The following is a 20,016-nucleotide window of genomic DNA, read 5'->3' on the forward strand; positions in this document are numbered from 1 at the left end:
AATGTTGAATGTCTACTGATAACAGTAGAAAGTCATATTAATTGGTTTTGTATTTCTTTGTGTAGTAATGAGAGTACTTATGGTTGTAGCTTTTCCATGACTTTATTTCAATAAAAGTAGATTTTTTTTTCAACTTTCAGTAAAGGGGACATTTTAAATAGTTTGTGTTGACATGCTTTAACGTTAGTAATGAGATCCGGATTTTGGGGTTGCTTTAGGAGCTGTGTTGTGGTTGTGTAATGGAAAATTTAGGACAATAATAGACCCAGTAACAGTAAAAGATAAAATGGTGCCTGGATAATGAACTCGAAAATTGACAAATAAGCTTGAAATACTTTGTCCTCAGTGTATTGTTACCACTGTGGGGAGAAAAAAACTAGTTTTATCCAATATTTGATACAGAAAACCCACAATCACTTTAACGTTCTCTTCTTCAAGTGAATTTAATTCAATGAGTTCAGAGCGATTGCTACTTTACACCAAGTGAAGAGAACACTTCCACTGCTTGTTGCTATGACATGTTGATCTGAACAGATTCAATATGTCCTTCCATACCTGCTGCTAACATGGCTTTCACCTTTGCCAATATCCTCTCGCGTACTTCCTCTCTTGGGTCCAGAGCAATTTTTGGACACGGCTACTTCCCCTGACCACCCTATCTGATCTGTTTTGTCGCTAACTCTTCCTTCAATGTCATAAAAAAAAATCCTTAAAAAGTCCTGCAAATATCAAGGGACGCCCATCCCTCAGCAGACAGGACATCTGTATATGTAGTCCTGTACAGACTGTTGTTGAGGTGACTTTGGAATAGTTGTACTGTAAACCCAGACATGATGTCAATGTCTAAACAGGCATTCTCAAAAGCAACATGCTGCTGATAAAATGTATCATGAATTCAGCAGCAGATAGCCTGGTGTGACTTTGGTGTCTTTGTAACTAAAGTGTTGTTTCTTACATGCAGGATGGGATTCTAGTGGGCGCTGTCGGGGCTTATGATTGGAACGGAGCAGTGCTGAAAGAAACACGTCAGGGAAAGGTGATCCCTCCGAAGTCCTCGTACGCACAGGAGTTCCCCGAAGAGCTCAAAAATCATGGAGCCTACCTGGGTAAGAAGTGTGCAAAAACCAGCGAGAGTTTAAGCCGATACTAACCATCATTTGGTTTGAAGGAATCGTCCTTACTGCTGCGGTTTAACACAGACTGAAAAGGCAACAACTCATCTTTGTCTCTGTTCACTGCACCCAGTGCTTCACACGTGCTTTCCATACCCTACCCAGTTTAAAGCTATCACCACAGACCTCTGCTTTTGCCATCAGTGGTTTGTGTGAGAGCTTATCCTCCAGGCTGCCAGTGGACACCATTCTAGACATAACCGTAATATGAGGTGGAAGAATAATTTGGGACAAGCACGGAGAAATTTAAAGCCGGGGAAAAAGAGGTATGAAGATGAGAGGTGATGTTGGAGAAGTAGATGGAGAGTAAGTGGAATATTTAGGAGGAAGATCTGAAAAAGGAACTATGGGAAGAAATGTGAGAAACCACAGCAGCCACTTCTACTTAACCGACTACAGCTCATTGAGTCTTAATTCCTCAGTTCACCACATTTTACAGTTTCCCTTGCGTTCACAGCGATGAAATCCAACCTAGAGGATCAGACCTGTCACTTCAAGAATCCAAGGAAATAATGCTAAAAAAGTGACTGGAATTTTTATTACAATCCAAGAGCTCATCAGTCAAAGCTGGAAATAAAAATGATCTCCAACCAATTAGCAAGTGATTTCATAAAACTGAAACAGTCAGACAATAAATCTCCTTCATGTGATCTTAATTTTTAACAAAGGTGAGGTTAACCCAGTTTCTTTGTTAACAGGTTATACGGTGACATCTGTGGTATCAGCCAAAAATGGCCGTCTACTGGTAGCAGGAGCTCCAAGGTTCAACCACACCGGCAAAGTCATTATTTTCACTCTGAATAACTCCGGCAACCTCACCATCCTGCACTCCCTCAAAGGCATGCAGGTACGGTTGGGTGTGACCTGAACTGCATGCTAAAGAAAAATATCATAAAAATGATTTTTCAACATTACATGAATGAACTAATCAACTGAATAGAAACAGTAGAGAACGTATAGATTTGGTGTGTTTTAAATCAGTTCAAAAACCTTTCAACACTGCATCCTTGTGTACTTTAATTCAAGTAGATGTAGGTTGAAGCAGCATTACTCCACTGTACTACTACTATTATAACTGTATTATTTAACACATGGACACTCTCTTGTATTCAGTTATGGGTTGTTTTGCTTTTACTGTTTTTAGGCTATTGTTAGGTTATTTTCTTGGCTAACTAATTTAAAACATATTTTCTTTATTTTTATTGGAATATTTTGTCAACTGTTAGCCTGGAACTAACATTTATCTCTGAGTTAATTTAGCTGTGGTTTCGTTTCTTCTACTAATGCCATTAATATTTTTCTTTACTTTTTACAATCATTAATAATCCCCACATGGAAACAGACACAAGATAAGTGTATGTTTTGGAAGTAATCCTAGACATTTTGAAAAAGTGTAACATAAATAGTTCAGTATTTATTTTTCTTGTGTGTGTGTGACCCGATGTGGAGGTGAACTTCATATTTAACAGTTAATAATAACAAATAATCTTCATGTTGATGCATTCTTTTTTCAACATCAGATTATCTGGCATGTGTTCTCAGAAGTGTCCAGCTCCAGAGTGTACGACTGCTGGACTCATCACTGGAAAGCGATCAGCAGTGATCCTGCTCCATCCAGAACAGCAGATGTTTTCTGCAACAAACTTTTTATTTGATTTGGCTGTTTTTGAAAGGGATCTTTTATGACCAGATGTTTGTAATGTGTAAAACCAATAGATGATCTTCCATCCGCCTCAGTGTTTAATCCATCTGCGAAAGCAGTGGCCTGTTACTCATGACAGACTCTGGGTCTTAGCTTTTAGAGTTGAACCTCATAAGTCAATAATCATCAGCAAATAAACAAGGCCAACAGGAGTGGCTACGAACTGGACAGCCTGAATTGTCTTTTTGATCATTTGAGATAAAGTATATATTTATATGTACATGTATGTCTACTTCAGATTGGCTCCTACTATGGCAGTGAAATTGCAGCTTTGGATTTCGATGGAGACGGGGTAACTGACAACCTGTTGGTAGCAGCGCCGATGTACTTCAGTGGAGGCATGGAGAAGGGGAAGGTCTACATCTACAGAGTGACGGAGCTGGTACGTAGAGACGCCGACAAACAGAGACAATGAACTCATGGTTAACGGTTGGGCCTTCATGTTGTTGTTAGCCAGACCTGGGAGATTGTCGCACCTTTGACTCAAAACAAGAGGGTTACAGAAAGTGTCTTAGGGTCAGACAGATGAACTTTTTATTCTGATGGCATTTCCATTATATGGAACCATAGGTGTGAACGGGTCTATATAAATACTCATTACAACACACCTGTCAAATCCTTTGTTGCTTCATTTATCATTCAAGGACTGTATGCTTTAAGGTCCACTGAGCATCTGCTTCGAGTTGTGCCCAGCCGTGGGTCACTCCTTGCACCTGTACGTTAGACTGCTGAGGGGCATGATCCTGTTAGACATTCTGTCTGAAAAATACATTTTCCTTTTCATCTGTAACAGAAGTTTTCATTTTCATTTTGTTTTTGTATATGTTTATGATGTTGATTTTTCATTCTGTTTTGTCAGCTGTCGTTGCTTTAGCCCTCGATTTGATTTGGTTTGATGTGGAAAAACAATTAGTCAACTGCAGACTTCTACTCCCAGGACTGGGTCAACACCTGCTTAAACTGTATGACTTTTCCAGTCATTTGTACCACACATCACTTTGGGTGTTCATTTACACACACACACACACACACACACACTCTACCATCCTCTGCTTCGGTTCAACTCCGCATTAAAGAGACAAACACACTGAAGGCAGGAGTTTTGACATATGGACTTGTCAGGTTTTAATGTGGAGATCAAATGAAGAAAACTTTGCCGCTCTCTGCTACAGGCTTTATTGGCTGCCCTGAATGAACTCAACAGGAAACTATTGAGCTTTTTTTTTTTCTTCTTCAAAACAATTCCAGCCAAGCGTTTGGAGGAGAGAGCTTCTTTTAAGAAAGGGACATTTTCCAGTGTTTTCACTTCTCATTGGAATAATAAGTGTGCCCAGTGGTTTCAATTCAATGGCGAGGCTTTATATACCTGGTTGGACCAAACCATCTCACAGACGCCTGACGTGTGAACCCTGACCACTCAGGCCAAAAAGTAAAACTTTGAAAACACTGTATTCCCAACAATACCCTACAGCATGTGTTTGATCAGTGGTCACAGTGCAGTTGAGTCAGATGTTCTGTTGCATAAAGTTTACAGATTGCTACTTCTTTAACTCATCAACACAAAGATTCTGTTGTTTTGTTGAAAACCTGTTGTTTTTTTACCCATCGTTGCAAAGTGACTTCAGGACTGGCAGGTTAACATCTAGACATAGTTTTATGTCTGCTTTTTATGTCTACTTACTGAAACTGAAATTATTTTCCCACAGCTCCTATTTCTAAATCTATTCACTCATTTGATGGATTGCAGTAAAAGTCTGGACTTTAAAACAGCCATTACCCACAGTAGTGTAATAACATGAACAGTGCCTGCAGATTCTTATGAGGGGAAGCTGCTGGTTATAGGGACAGTGTCTCAGAGAACTGACACCTAAATCTGACGAGTCATTAGTTTACAAGACTTTTACATTATTTTTCTTTAAACCTACATTACGATATAGTTTTTGTCACTTGTCATTCTAACATTTGTATTCATCTCTACAAATGTAAAGCCTTTTAAAGAAAGCATTGTTTGACATTTGTAGGAAGTTCCCACATATTAAGTTCACACTGGGAACTACATACCTACAACCTTAAAATGATTTGATAAATATCTCTTAGCCCGGTGGAATGTGAAAACAAAAAACAAAAAGTTGTCATGACCTGCTGTGACCTCCTTACAAACCATATGTTTAAAATTGCATCACTGCAGTTTGTGTTATTCCTGGTTTCTATATCAATCTCTACTAGTGTCACACACACACACATCAGGTAGCTGAGACGTTAAAGCTACTTCCTTGAATCATCGCGCTTCCCATCTATTTAACTGTAAAAACAAATGATCTCATGTTTTGTCTGCTGAGTCCAAATTCCATTATGACCCAAGATTCCAAGTGGAGCAATGATATGCATGACTACTGATGGCCTCGTGATCTTGGCTCCGTTTCTCTTAGACTGCATTGTTTTCTATTTCAGGATGGAAACTGCTTTGAAATTCACAGCTATTTTTTAACCTCACTTAAGGCTCATTAAGAACACAACCAGATATCTAAACATTTAATTGGGCAGTTCTTCAGTCCTTATTTAACCTCAAGCCTAAATGGCTTTTCCATTGTTGCCAAAGGCATAAAGTAATTGAGCTTTACGGTAGTTAAAATAAAGGTTGATTTAAAATACAATTAAAACCAAAACATGTAGTTTGGTTCAGTAAATGAAAACCTAAAGCAAAGAGGCAAAAGAACAAAGTGGAGACTTTTGGGTTTTTACCATTTAGTTTATCCTACTGGTTAAACAGAGGCAGAGAAAAATGAATAGCAAAAGCACAATTCTGGGAGTTTTTGAACACTTTTTGATAGCAAGAAGTCAAGATGTCACTGTCTACATCTAGAAGTACTATGAAAACAATCAAGGACGGAGGATAAATCAGTATGCAAATTCTTAAAGGATCAAAAGTACTGTGGAAATTGTGTGTCCTTTGAGCCTGTGTAAAGAACCTTGACGCCATAAGAGACGAAGCCACAGAGCGTTGAAACTAATTAGGAAAATCCTGTCTTTGAACAAGTGTGATAGAGAGGGGCACATTTTAAGTCAAAATGAGTCATTTAACAAATACTATTAGGTTTGTCAGTGAAAAATGAAAGTTTGGTCCATAACAATTACAGATTTTCCAACAATTCAGAGTTTTCTTCCAAAATCTAAAAGACGTGTTAAGTATTAAAGTGTGTGCTAAGTAAAAGTCCTAAAACAAAAAGTCTTCAGAAAGAGATACTGTGATTCCTTAGCTTTTGAGTGACATATTTCACTGAAGTTGGCTAGCACAGTAGTGTTGCTCTCATAGAACATATGGACATAATGATATTTGAAAAAAGAATCAACTTTGGAAAAGGATGAAAAGTTGTTGTGACTCTGAAGCAGCTGCTTTCAGATATGTGTATCTCCAGGTCTGAGGAACAACACATTCTCATGGCAGCCAGATGAAGATGATGTCACTTGCATCTAGCGCATTCCCTTTAAACAGACCGCCATTAATAACATGACAGAAGTTTTGCTTCATTATGTTTCCTTTCATCCTTCAGAACCGTTTTGTCCATGAAGGCACGTTGGAAATCCACAACGGCGGCCAGAATGCTCGCTTCGGTTCATCGCTTGCTCCTGTCCCTGATCTGAATGGCGATGGTTTTAATGACCTGGTGGTTGGAGCTCCGCTGGAGGACGACCACAAAGGAGCGATTTATGTTTTCTTTTGCCAGCAAAACCGAATAATCCGCAAGTACAAACAGGTATGAGGAATACAAACCATGACGGGTATTTTCATACGGTACCACATGTTTCTATTTCCTAGGTTACTAGTGGTTTGGTCAAATACACTCTCGTCATTGTTTAAGCCAGTAATGGTTACAAATTCTGTTGGTTCTGCCCCTGGGAACAGCCAAGGCCATGCTCAACCAAACACTTGATGATCTGCAAAAACCCGTTTATGCAAAATAGAAAAAACAGCAACGTCAGAGCTAAAAGGCTAAGCAGAAAGGTTGTTTCAATTAGGTAATGAACTAAAACATGCAGCTGACTGTCAGATCATAACATGAGAATCTGAACTTTCCTACAATTAGTGGTTTGAGATTATACCTCAGACATGATATTATAAAAACTATATGTCTATTTATTGTCCCCAAAGAGACAGAAAGTGCTCAACAGTTTTTTCTTGGAACTCTCCATGAAAAAATATGTACGATTATAATCCTAGGAATCATTATAGTAAAGGTTAAACATATCAGCACTGTCTGTTTTTCATTAGCATCACCTATAAATGAAGCTACCACAAAGTGGGCATTCTTGATGTGTAGTTCACAACACAGCTACTGTTTCCTGTCGTGAATTTGTTTTTATTTAAGTTGGATCATGATTCAAAAGATGACACCATTGTGTATGAAATAAAATAGAGAAACTGGAACTGGATGATTAATGCTAAATCTTCTGGATTACTATTTCTAGAACCAGTAATCGCCTACTTCAGGACTTTGTCAGACAGCAGCTGATTGTGACATTTAACTATAGAAGTCAAAGAAAAAAGTTAGTAATGAACAGATGCAGTTGTGAGTAGAATGATATGTATGTCTGAGGACCATCGATTAGAAAGCGAAGACTCTGTTATCCAATCTCATAGGCAGTAAACTGTCTGTCTTTGTATGTGTTAAACACAGAGAGTCAAAATAAAACGTTCCGGGGAAAGTGTTTATTCAATGTCTGCTTCAGCTAATTGTTTGTGTTATTTGCAAAAACATGACCCACATGGTTCAAATCGCTGCTGTAACAATGACATTCATCACATCGTTCTCACGTCTGGTTGATTGTATTTTCTGCCTTTTGTTTATCAGAGAATAGCAGCTGCTGATTTGGCTCCTGGCCTGCAGTACTTTGGGCGCAGCATCCATGGTGTAATGGACATGAACGGTGATGGATTAGTGGACCTGGCAGTGGGTTCCCTTGGAGCAGCTGTTCTACTATGGTGTGTCCTTCCCTCAGTAAACCAAAATACCTTTGTCAGACAAGGGAGAGTTTTATAAGCATCCTGGGACGAGCAGGGCTCGGTGCTTGGCTTCTGTAACACTTCCATGCCCTCACAGGTCACAGAGTGTCATCCGGATACACGTCAATGTAAGGTTCGAGCCCAGTAAGATCAACATCTTTGTGAAGGACTGTCAGAGAGGTGGCAAAGACGTGACCTGTATGTCAGCTATAGTATGTTTCAACATCACTGCCAGGACAGCCATCCTCCCCACACAGGAAATTGGTGAGCCAGTAAAAATAATCCACTGCTAACTTTTCCTGATTTTGCTCTTGTCATTCCCTGCTGAAATTATTTGCTTGTTTTTTTGTGAATATAAAGTTAAGTTAAAAAAATATATGAACCCACTAAGGCTAAGATATTTGAATTGTGGTTTATATATATAGATAGATATATATGTATATATATATATATATATATATTCTTCTGGTTATTTTGACACTATACCATGACAGGTTGAATCATCGCCGTGTCAATATAAATACATCTTTCATGCTCTGGATGAAATGCTTCTGTCAGCATGTGGTTTCCTGTAAAAAAAGTGAAGACATTGAATCACAATGGTATCAGGGTGATTTGAGCTCACTACTGAACTGTATCTGTTCTAAGGACAGCATTTCTTAACCAGGCATTGAATGTTACCTTTGTGTCCACAGCTTTATATCCTTTATTCTCCCTTCTCTGTGGCAGCGACAGCCACCAGAAACCTGAGTCTAACAAATGTGTGGCCCACCTCCAAACAGACCAGAACCTCAGCCGCTCATAATTTGTTTTAAGAGATATCATGTCAGGGTCAAGTTTCACATAGTGGAGACAAGGGTGTGTTAGGAGTGTGTTCTAATTTAACCTCTTGACCCATGACATCTTTATCACATCTACCAGATGAACCTAAACAAAGAAGACCCAGAAGGGAGGGAGTCCCGTCTTCTCTCTTCTTGTTTGCATACAGTAAAACACATTTATTTAATTTTCCCGTCCTTGTCCTGGCGGTAATGAGCTGCAGATGGGCTGATGTTTATGACGCGAAGCGAGAAATGAATAATGATGTGATGTCTGTGGTAGAAGTCTAATTCTTTAAATGAGTGTTCTCAAACTTTTTGTATAAAGACTTTTTTTAATACAAAAATCAAAAATAGTTACCCAGGCCATTTTAAAACAAAAATATGTATTTCTTCTTAACCATTAAATTATTTGAATGTTCATTTAACCCAACAGGTATCAGATATAATGTCTCTGTGGCGGAGAGACGTTTCAATCCTCGGGCCATACTGGATGATCCAAACAACCTTCAACCTCAGAACCTCACCCTCCTTCCTGGAGAGGAGACCTGCGCACACATCTTCTTCCATGTCATGGTGAGACCTGTCATTAAGGAATTATACGCAAAAAGTGTTTGTTTTTATTATTATCATTACTTTAGCAAAAATGTTAGAATGATTTGGTAGATGTATTTGATGCAAAAAAAAAAAACAAACAACAAATTTAACATAGATTATAACTGTATTTTTAACACTTCTCTACTGACAATGATGGAGTAAATCCAGCTTAAAACCTCATTTTAGGAAACCACAGACAATGCCAGGCCCATAGTGTTTGCTGTTCAAGTGGGACTGCAAGATCCAGACCAGGGAGCAGTACTAGACGAGAGCTGGCCGACTGTGGTGAAGACTGAGGTAAAGGTTTGTCCCTTAGTGGGAGACTGTGTACGAATGTGAATGAAAAGAACATTTTATTGACCGTACCTGATCTTTATTCTTCGTCTAGCTGCCCTTCTGGAACGGCTGTGATGAAGACGACCGCTGCATACCAGACCTGGCTCTTCAGTGTATGACTGACCTAATGACTCGAAAGTAGGTACACACATATTCAACGTAGCTTAAGATGCATCTGAAAAGTACACAGAAAAGTACACAAATATAAATGTAGTTAAGGGCTCGACAGTCGACCTGCAGCCCTCACTGAGGCTCTGTCTATGTGTATCTGCATTTCTTTCATTGTTTAACAAACTTAGTGATATTCACTTAGTTTGTTGGCAGTGGTTCCCACCTAGTGGAGCGCAGAGCTACTGCAGGAAGGTCGCAGCAGGGAGAATGATTTGATTCAATGTTTTCTATGTTTTTGTTCCACCGTGGTAAATTTGCACTGATTTACCACTGTGATATTAGTATAGACATCACATCAGCATTGTTACCAAAAATAATTGCACACTTTTAATGAAGCACATTTTAGGGAAGTAATCAAAGTAATGGAATTATTCAGTAATTGAAGAAAGGATTCCCCGAGCCAAATCTGTCCATGTTCTGCTTATCATTTCTCATGTCGATGTTTCTTCTTTTTTTCCTACCTTCCCAGTCAGTTCTGTGCTCAGCCTGTACAGTCTCGTGGTGCTTTCTGTCGCCAACTGGGGGAACACGGATCGGAAGGGTCTCTGCGGGTGTTAGAGGGAAACAGAAGAAGGATGGTGGTGGACGTCCGACTGGAGAACAAGGGAGAGAACGCCTACAAAGCTCGCCTGAATATTACCTACTCACCCAACCTCAGTTTCTCCAGCCTGATCGTCAAGGTAGAGTCGACCGTCATCAGCATAATGCATATTCTGAGATAAAACGTTTTCTTATAACAACCCTCTAATTACGGACGTTTTTTCTAGACTTCTAACATGAAGGGTGCTGGAAGTAAAACGACTTGTTTCTGTTTTTGATTCAGGACAATTCAGACACCAAGATTGAGTGTCACAATGAGTACAGACATAGGACTGAGAAGATCTGTAATGTCAGCGCTCCGTTCATGAGAGCCAAAAGTCAGGTGAGACAAACAATTACATCGCTCAAATGATTACTGAAGTCAAATACAGTGGAACCTTGGTTTTTGAACTTAATTCTTTCCTGAAGGCCGTTCGTACAACCAAGGTTCCACTGTATTGATTGATAGGTTTTTGTACAAATTGTAACAGTAAGTGGAAGAACAGTAGGTCAATTATTTACAGGTTTGTGCACTAGATTTTATTTGTGACAATTTGTGACTTTTTTTCCATTGTTTAAGGCCCAGTTCTGGGGCCTGGGACAGCAGACCTGTCTGTCCCCCCTTATCAATAGACATGCACAGTATATAAGTATTATATAATAATACCATCCTAAAAAGGATAGCAGGCAAATCCAAAGAGTTAATGGTGCTTTTAACTGTTCATCCGGTGAAAGCCAACTGTCCTATTTCCTCAAAATGTATCCCAGTGACATTCAACCATAACCTATTTATAATAAATATACAGTATTTGATGTACCTGAACGTACCTACACCATTACGGTCACATCATTGTTGATGATTGCTCTGAGACAATATTTTATAAGACTATGGTCAGAAGGTCTTCAGTCTCTTCAACATTTGGTAGGAAAAAGCACAGACCTGTCAGTGACAGAAAAACATTACTGTAACTTCAAACCTATAGTGTAGAGTTTCGAGAATTTCTGGGACGTGAGCCATAACATACAGCGTCCGGAGACGACTCACCATCAATCACATGGTTGCCTGAATGTAGCTCTAGCATGTGGTGATTATTTGGTATATTAAAAAGTTACAGAGAGAGCAGGCTGGGAATATAGAAGACAAAGAAGTCTGTCTTCTGTTTCTACACTGCTGCAGCGTGGTGCACCAGGTGAAAGAGAAAAAAGACCACATTGGCATGTGTTATTTTTGCTCTCATCTGTTCCACATTCTCACATTCATTTCTGCCCTCTCTCTCTCTCTCTCTCTCTCTCTTAGCTTTCCTCAGGCTTGTAATGTCAGGTATATTTATGAGACTCTGCACTGTCTAGTCAAACTCACAGCACTGACCTCTTGTTGTGTTTTTAAGGGGTGATGTTTGAATGAAGTTTGATAGGGATGACACTGATCGTGGATCCAGTTTCACAGTTAAGAGCAGTCAGATTATATCCGCTCGCTCTTTTCCATTAAGGCCCGAAAAGAATCTGTCTGTCTTTAGACGATCTGCTGACAAACACGGCACGATTGAGGTCATGGAGGTGATTGGATGAGTTTGAGACTGTCATTATTACAAACAATAGCCATCTCCATGGCTACAACGACAAAAAGATCACCATCTCGGCATCACACGACTCTCCCTTTTAAAGCTCCCAGGGTGATTCATAACCACTTATTCCGCCTGAACAGCATCCAGAGCCACGAGGCTGAACCCTTCTGGTTGGGAGCCATTTAAAAAATGTGGCACAGAGTTAAACAAGAGAAACTGTTACATCAATGCCAGTGACGAAGCGGTCCAAACCTCTGACCAGAGGGCAATCTTTTTTTATATCACCAGTTTGTTTTGACTTTTCCTGTTGCATTTGATGTACTGTATACTTTAGCGCTGCTGCAGGAAAGTGAGTGCTTTCCTGTTGGTGTATACAGAGATACGGGACAGTAGTTATGTTGAAATACTGACGGTCAGTTTGGCTCAGTCGTGTGGGTAGAGCATGTCATCCTAAAAAAGATAGTTTATTCTTTGTTTGTCCATGTTCAACTGAAACATGAAAACAGCAGCATCATCCAAACAACTTACCGGTTACAGAAAGTCCAATAAAAACTCAAATCTGATTTTTTTTGAGTGTGTGTAATTTAAGCCTTTCATCATCAGGTTTTCATGGCTGTATTGTATTTAAACATGCGAAGGTAGCAACCAAAATGTTTGGATGAAGGAACAGTCACTACAGGATGTTGATTGAAACCTGGTTATACTTATTTCTGTAGGTTTATAAATAAAATAAATATTTTCTCATAATCCATATCTGCTCCCTCAGTTGTCTCTACTGTGTAGTTGTCAGTACCGTGTAGTTGCCCTATTCATGAGAGTAAATATTAACTGAGAACATAGTTTTTAGGATAAAATACAAAATTTACCTTAATTTTAAGGAAGGCTATTTAAAAAGCAGGTTTATGGTATATGTTTACAATCTGTGGAGGAAGAAATAAAACTGTCCCTAGACAGAATAAATCTGTCAGGAGTTCATGGGAACATAGAGTGTCATAAACCTTGTCTGCTTTCTACTAAGTCAAAATAATGTTTACATATCTTCTCTTCTTTCTCCTCTCCTCGTCTGGCCCATTTGTGACCTTAATTTTGTCCGTACTAAACATTTGGACATTTGGACATGTCCTTTAACACCTGAAGTTTAACCCCAGAGCTTTACTTCAGATTATTTCAGCCTTTACTCCTTGGATGATATAGAGTCATTACTGTCAAGTATAAAGTATACACTCTATGTATAGTACAGCTATATGTGAAGTCAAAAATTGGACAGAGCTTTTATGGTTTGCTATAAATCGTAACAGTGATACACTCGCCAAGCACCCAAGAAACAATGGTATAATGAAACAATATACAGTAACACACGTCAATAAAAAAGACAATTTATGTTTTAAACTCTCTCCCCTGCGTAGGTACTGTTTCGCCTGGAGTTTGAGTTCAGTCGCACCGTCTTCCTGGACCACGTCAGGGTCATCCTGGAGGCTCTCAGGTGTGAACATAAACTTTAAAGCCTTTTCCTTGTGCTGCGAAATACTTGCATACATGTGTCCTCACATGGACAGGGATGTGTCCTCAACTCAGAGAGAGGTCTGTCCTCAGCTGACATCCAGGAAAGAACAACAGACCTTACTTCCATTATACAATATCAGCCAAGTGGCAAGTTCCAGACAAGCTAAAAAAGCTGACAAGCTGGAACCAGAACTCGCTGCACTGATAAATATTTTCACTGGTGTGCCTCACTGTAGCACCGTTGATGAGGTTGTTTAAATGTTTTTGTCAACAGTGACGGGGAGGAAATGAGCACAGCTGATAACTTCAGAGATATCTATTACTCACTGAAGTACGAGGCAGATCTTCTCTTCACCAGGTTTGTCAACAGCAGTCCTGACTCAACAGATCGTCGCTGAAGTCTTTAAACTGCTGTGTGTGTTCTTATGTGAACACCAATATTTAAAGATGAGTTCAATAATCAGCCGTGTCTTGTTTTTGTGCTTTTTCATTCAATCACAGGGATTCAAATCCAACTCGGTATGAAATCAAGTCAGAGTTGTCTCTGGAGGAGCCTGGCGTCATTGGACCTCCTGTCAACTTTACTTTCCAGGTAAGAGCCAGGAGCAACAGCACGGCAATTCATTAATACGTTTCTGGAAATATATTTCATTCTTTTTTACATTTATCTGCCTCTCAGATCCAAAACCTCGGCTACTTCCCTGTCAAGGATCTGCAGCTGAACATTGAAGTACCAGAGATGACAAAGAATGGGAACCAACTGCTGCAGATATCTGATTTCCATATTGATCAGGTGAGTGTTATCATTGATCAGTACGACTGATGCACTTATTAATTATTAGAACATAAATAATAAAACGAATAACAGTTCGTAACAGGTTTTAATGAGTTTGAATTCTATATCTGTGTCATCGATTGTCTTTGTGTAGATCATGTCATTTTTCCCTGTCGTTGCAGAGGGACGGTACCTACTGTTTACCACCTCAGCATGTGGCCGAGAGCAGAGCGTCACCTGAGGACCTGACCCGCTTCTCTCGACTGGTACATTTAACAACATCTACACTGTTTTAAAGTTTGACTCCCGTCTTAAGAGTCGTAGTTTTACACAAGGCTTTATCTGTTTTCCACACGCAGAACCGATCCAACACTTTAATTCTGCCAATCCAGTGCTCTGTAAATGTGGCCTCCCACAAAGAGATTGCTGTTAGAATCATTGGAGCTCTGAGAATAGATACTTTACATGCAGTGAGTATAAATATTCTTTTTTTATATTTACACCGATACATGTCTGAATGCATTTCTTCTGCAGCTCACTGTCCTGCTTTGATTGATCCGTTGTTGATGACAGCTCTGTAGTCTCTTAGCTGCGTCATGTGTTTGTAAAGTCTGAAAGCTGTTGTGTTTTTCCTCACCAGCTGAAGTTTAAAATCCTGGAGCTGGTCACCAGTGCATCAGTGGTGCTCCCCTCCTCCAGCCCCATGTTCCTACATGAAGAGCGGCCTGTCAGACATGTGAGTCAACGTCCCATCATTTTGTAAACCGTCTGTGTCCCAGGATTGACCTGGCTCACAGATGAGCTCATGAAGGCATAATAAATTTGTTGGATGCGTCCTGTTTGGCTTTATCTCATTCACGTGTGGAGAACAGTTTATTCAGCTCAAGGGAGTGTCTTTAAAATAGTAAAAAAATAAGACAGTCTAATGTGTGTCATGAAACACTTTGTCAAAGATGAGACCATTTAATTTTTTATGTTATTTTCGTGCCAACATTAATGTGTTCTGACATTATTCATCCTGGCACTCGATAATTAAGGCATTGTATTATCAGGCGGCGGAGGCTGCTGCTGGAGAACACGTGCTGTGTGGTGCTCAGGGACCGAAAGGACCAGCTGCGCAACATGTAACAGCTTAGAGCTGGTCATTAATCTTTGCTGCCATCTGTTGGCCATTGTGTTTATTTCTTTTTCTTCTTCACTGTAATAGCAGACAGAGATTCGATTTAAGTGTTTACTGTGTACGTGTTATCGATCTCCGGTTTGGGATTAGGGAAAATAGTGTTTTTGCTCTTGACTTACAGTAAAACATCTCCATATGTGTTCATGACTAGTCTACAACTTTACTGATTTTCTCCCATCATTTTCTCCCACCATGCAAGATTCAATTATCGGTTCACTCTGCTTCACTCACTCTTTGCTGTCTGTTACACCAGCAGTCACGACATCCATAAAGTCTTTATGGATTTTTTCCCCCTTATACATTCATATAACAACATCAATCTGTCTAAGAATATCTTATTATCTTATATCTTTACCCTTGAGCACGTGGTCAAACCATCTTAACCTTCCTCTCATGCTTATTTCCAAACTCTGCTCACTTCTGATTTTGTCCATTCAGAATAGGTCTTTCTGCCGTCTTGTATTTCGTTCCTTTTCTTTTTGCTGTCATACCTTTGTAAAACTATCATCTAAGAGCTAAAAGGCATTTTAAATTGAATTTTGTTCCTCTGACCTCATACGGTTCACATGTAGACTCTTAAACTATTAAGGACATAAAGAGAGTTGAATAAAGATGTCTGTCCATCTGAATAATTAGTAATGGAAGTGAATTTCAATTGTATTTATATTTCTACTGTGAACTAATGTGGGTATAATAAAAGACGTAATGAACTGAATTTTATTTTATTTTATGTGACAGATTGTCCTGGAGATCAGGAAGGAGGGAGATTACAGGATCCCTACGTGGATCATCGTTGGTAGTACACTGGGAGGACTTCTCCTCTTAGCTCTGCTGAGTCTCGCTCTGTGGAAGGTAAGTCTGCAAAGACGGACCCAAAAGAGTGGTTGAGTGATTTCGGTTTATTTATAGGTTTTATCGGGTAAACACATTTTTATCTTTATCATCAATGAAAACATGTTCTCTACAAGTGTGATGAGACTCACATGAGCCACATTTGTTTTGAGTTTCTGCTTTTAAGAACCTGCTTTTGGTATCGATTCATCGCTTTGTTTCTGGTCTTGTCTCCTGCGTCATTTTTCTTTTCAGCTTGGCTTCTTCCAGAGACAGAAGCACAGAGACGAGGACGAGCCAGAGGCCAATGGAAAAGTGGCTGAAGAACGGTAACGTAGGATACGGGCTCCTCCAGCAGACACCTGTTTCACAGGGGACTCCAATACTCAGGGACCAACCTTCCCACCCCCTCCCCCTAACACCACAGTGACACTGTGTAGACAGCAAGGCTTTTTCAGTGCACTGGATTTGACCAATGCCACCCCCCGACCCTTTACAGTCAGCACTGTCATACTCACACAGCCACCCTGCACTGTCGCCACATCAGGGCCTTCTCTGGTCATGTATCCCACTGCCTTCTCTGTTGTGCCTTCACAGACGTTGGAGCTCTGGTGCTTTTTCTCACTGTCAGAACTGCCAGTCTATTTACTAGGCCACTTGTCCTTAAGGCAAATGTCCTTAAGGCAAATGTCCTAAAGGCAAATGTCCTAAAGGCAAATGTAAGCCAGTCACTCCTCTGACTCAGCCTTTTTTTTATAAGTATTTATTAAACGCCTGCAATACATTTGTAAAGACATTAAAAACCTCAAGGGTGAGTCACCCTGTATGTAAAATTACTCTATTGTATATTGATCTATGTTGAGTTGACTTAATTTATGAAAACAAGCCAAAAGCGAAGTAATTGTTTCACAGTGCGAGGAGGATTGAAGTCATTGAAGTGAAGGAGAATCCATTTCTTTTTCTTAGAATTATTATTTTGAGCGATGGTCTGTCAACATTTGATGCACTTTTACTTTGTACAAATTGAACTTGAATTGTGTAAATATTTAAGTAGCTTTGTATTCCCTTTCAGTATTATGGTACTTTTCAGTATTATTTCTTGTAGGTCTGTGGCAATATACTTTGTAATGTCTGGTTCAAGGGATTTATTTTTTTTTTTAGTCAGTCTTGTGATATTAAACCCAACGGAGAGACATTTGTATACCTTCTACAATGCACTGCATCAGCGCAAAGGGTGTGCATGAAGTACTGCTTTTCTAAATAATTAGTGAGTTACAATTGTAATATTTGTATTGATCATATTACGGAAAGTGCCTCAGATTGGAGTGCATTGTAGTTTTTTGCTGTAAGAGTAAATTAAATCAATGACAGCATTACAGATGGATGTCAGTTAGGTTTTGAGGAGGTATTAGAAAATGTGAGATGCCAAACAAATAAAATATTTTGAACACGTCTTTTATACGTCGTTCTTGCACAAGAGGGAAAACACATTGTTTCATTACCATTGTCTGGAGAGCTGCAAAGATATATAGTTATTACAGTTGGTCAGGGCTGTGGAGAGAAGAGAGCAGGTGGAAAACACCGGGGTGGGGGGGGGGTGACTTTAGTGGACGATGGGTGAAAGTCAGGAGGTCAGAAGCTAAAGATGTGAGGAGCAGAGGATGTAAAGGTGAACGGCTGCAGGTACCTGGATCATCCATCCAAAAGAATGCGATAGACAGACTGCAGTGGGTGGAGATGAGTGTCAGAGGCTCAGATTGACAAAAGGAAAGGCAGAATGGTTGGTGGTAGTGAGACCTGCCATGGAGTTTAGAGAATGTGGCACTAATTGGACTAAAAAGCAAATGAAGAATGAACAAGATTAGGAATGAGCAAATTAGAGCTCAAACAGTTGACTGTGGTAAACTGTTTAGCTGTAATGACAAGGGATAGATGTGGGATTTTCCCCCCACCAAATAAAAACATTTTAATACCCTTAATGACAGCAAACAGAGTGAAAGAACATTTTTGTATGGAAATGTTTTACTCTTATTGTTGTACTCTTATTTTTGTTTGTTTGTTTGCTATGGCCGTTTTCACACAGCCATTATTCTGGGGTACCTTTGTTCAAAGGAAAATCACTTTTATTTATGCTAATATTTTACTTTGCAGTATTTTAGCACTAAAGTCTAGACTAATCACAGACAGTGACACTTCCGGTCCCTGCTGTTTGAAATCAGTTTAACATCAGCAGCTGCTGTTGTGGCGACTTTAATGACATCTGCAAAATCCATTGTGAGGACAAATTGGAAGAAGTGAAATATTTCGAACTGTTTTCTATGTGAGTTTAGAGTCAGGGAATAATGAACCACATTGATGTGTTTTCTGGGCCATCTGTCACTGACAATGTTACGGTGAAAACATATTAATCCCCGAGGCACGTGGAGACATTCTAGAGCAAATGCAATAAGCCTCAGTATGGTAACAAAACAAGTAGGAACAAATCCAATTACAGATTAAAGCTGACCAAAGAAAAACATAGCAACATAAGACGCCAATTAATACAGCGTGGGGGAGGATGTGCTGTAGGTGCTATTATAGAGGTATTTGATCTGGGGTCTTTTTTTAATTAGTTATAAATTACACGTGTTAATCAAACTAAACTAGGATTTTCTGCTTATTCACTTTTTGATACCCTGATGCATTTTTGACACTTTTAAAGTTTGTCATGACTTAAAACCAAAATGATAATAGTCTTAACAGTGGCAGTAAAATATGGAGGATAAACAAGGAACACAGACTTGGCACTGATTTGTATAAATCAGCTCTGTCCATCATCATTAGGGCCTCAGTAGGTGGGTTTATTTTGAGGGCTGTTTGGAGAGATGGCTGCTTCTTTCTCTGGCAACATGTGGTTGCACTGATGAAATGGTATGACATTTTAAAAAAGCAAAGTGACTGAAACGATTCCTGAAATAATGTGCAGTTTACTTTAGTCTTTCATTCATTCTTCCACACTGCAGTTTCTGATGCTCTTCAAAACCACTCATCACGGAGAGGGGTGGGTCGCTCCCAATTCTCATTCTTTGGTCCTTTTATATTCAGATTCTTATCAGAGACATTGTGAAATTCATCCAGGAGATTGCATACATAACCCATGAGCAATGATTGCAGTGCAGTTTTAGTCATCCCTTCAGCCTTGTGGCCAGACCAAACAAAACAAGGACATCCCTGAAGACAAAGAGACAAGAAGACAAAGCTGGCAGCTGTCCTAACTCCCTGCAGCCAAAGACTCCCTCTGTCCTCTCTCTGTTCCACCACCAGAGGACACAGTCGGATGTACTGTAGGACTGAGCGGCAGCTGGGACCTCAGCAGATTAACCTTTCCCCTGTGGCACCTGATACAGGCTGTTGAATGTGATTTCAGCATTACAGAGGTACAGGTTGCCCAGGAAGAGAATTCATTTTCAGTCTGCAGCCTCATCTGTGCATAATATGATCTGTCTTCACCTTTTCCTCTGTGTTTCCTCCCTCTGCTCTTCAGATACTGATTGTGATGAGATGGAAGGACAATCACACTTATGTCTAATTTTGTTGACTTGTCCATCTTCAGACCCAGCAGTCCTTCATGCTGACTCCACTCTCTTACTTAAATGGATTGGACATGACAGACAGTAATAATCGATAATAAACAGATGATAAAAACCAGCAGAATTCAGGCTGTTTTCAATCTAGATGTATGAAACAGGCAACACATCACTGCTTGGTTTTAGTGGTGATGCTTTCAGAAGAGAGAGAGAATGAGA

At 39.6% G+C, this 20,016-nt stretch overlaps 1 protein-coding gene across 1 annotated transcript in view; it reads left to right on the top strand.

Annotated features, from left to right (window-relative positions):
- Positions 1-17,684, top strand: part of itga11a (integrin, alpha 11a) — a 35,448-nt gene extending 17,764 nt beyond the window's left edge. The window contains exons 11-30 of the mRNA XM_008337124.2: positions 962-1,106; positions 1,871-2,019; positions 3,113-3,256; positions 6,426-6,629; positions 7,725-7,855; positions 7,974-8,140; positions 9,131-9,270; positions 9,478-9,588; positions 9,680-9,765; positions 10,268-10,478; positions 10,622-10,720; positions 13,349-13,425; positions 13,720-13,803; positions 13,947-14,037; positions 14,125-14,238; positions 14,403-14,486; positions 14,580-14,690; positions 14,861-14,956; positions 16,139-16,252; positions 16,487-17,684. Coding sequence (XP_008335346.1) covers positions 962-1,106; positions 1,871-2,019; positions 3,113-3,256; positions 6,426-6,629; positions 7,725-7,855; positions 7,974-8,140; positions 9,131-9,270; positions 9,478-9,588; positions 9,680-9,765; positions 10,268-10,478; positions 10,622-10,720; positions 13,349-13,425; positions 13,720-13,803; positions 13,947-14,037; positions 14,125-14,238; positions 14,403-14,486; positions 14,580-14,690; positions 14,861-14,956; positions 16,139-16,252; positions 16,487-16,564 — 2,436 coding nt within the window. The 3' untranslated portion in view covers positions 16,565-17,684. The remainder of the gene's footprint in view (positions 1-961; positions 1,107-1,870; positions 2,020-3,112; positions 3,257-6,425; positions 6,630-7,724; positions 7,856-7,973; positions 8,141-9,130; positions 9,271-9,477; positions 9,589-9,679; positions 9,766-10,267; positions 10,479-10,621; positions 10,721-13,348; positions 13,426-13,719; positions 13,804-13,946; positions 14,038-14,124; positions 14,239-14,402; positions 14,487-14,579; positions 14,691-14,860; positions 14,957-16,138; positions 16,253-16,486) is intronic.
- The last annotated feature ends 2,332 nt before the right edge of the window (positions 17,685-20,016 follow it).

The sequence above is a fragment of the Cynoglossus semilaevis genome, unplaced genomic scaffold (genome assembly GCF_000523025.1).
Source record: "Cynoglossus semilaevis isolate Cse_v1.0 unplaced genomic scaffold, Cse_v1.0 scaffold1699, whole genome shotgun sequence".
Lineage (NCBI taxonomy): Eukaryota > Metazoa > Chordata > Actinopteri > Pleuronectiformes > Cynoglossidae > Cynoglossus > Cynoglossus semilaevis.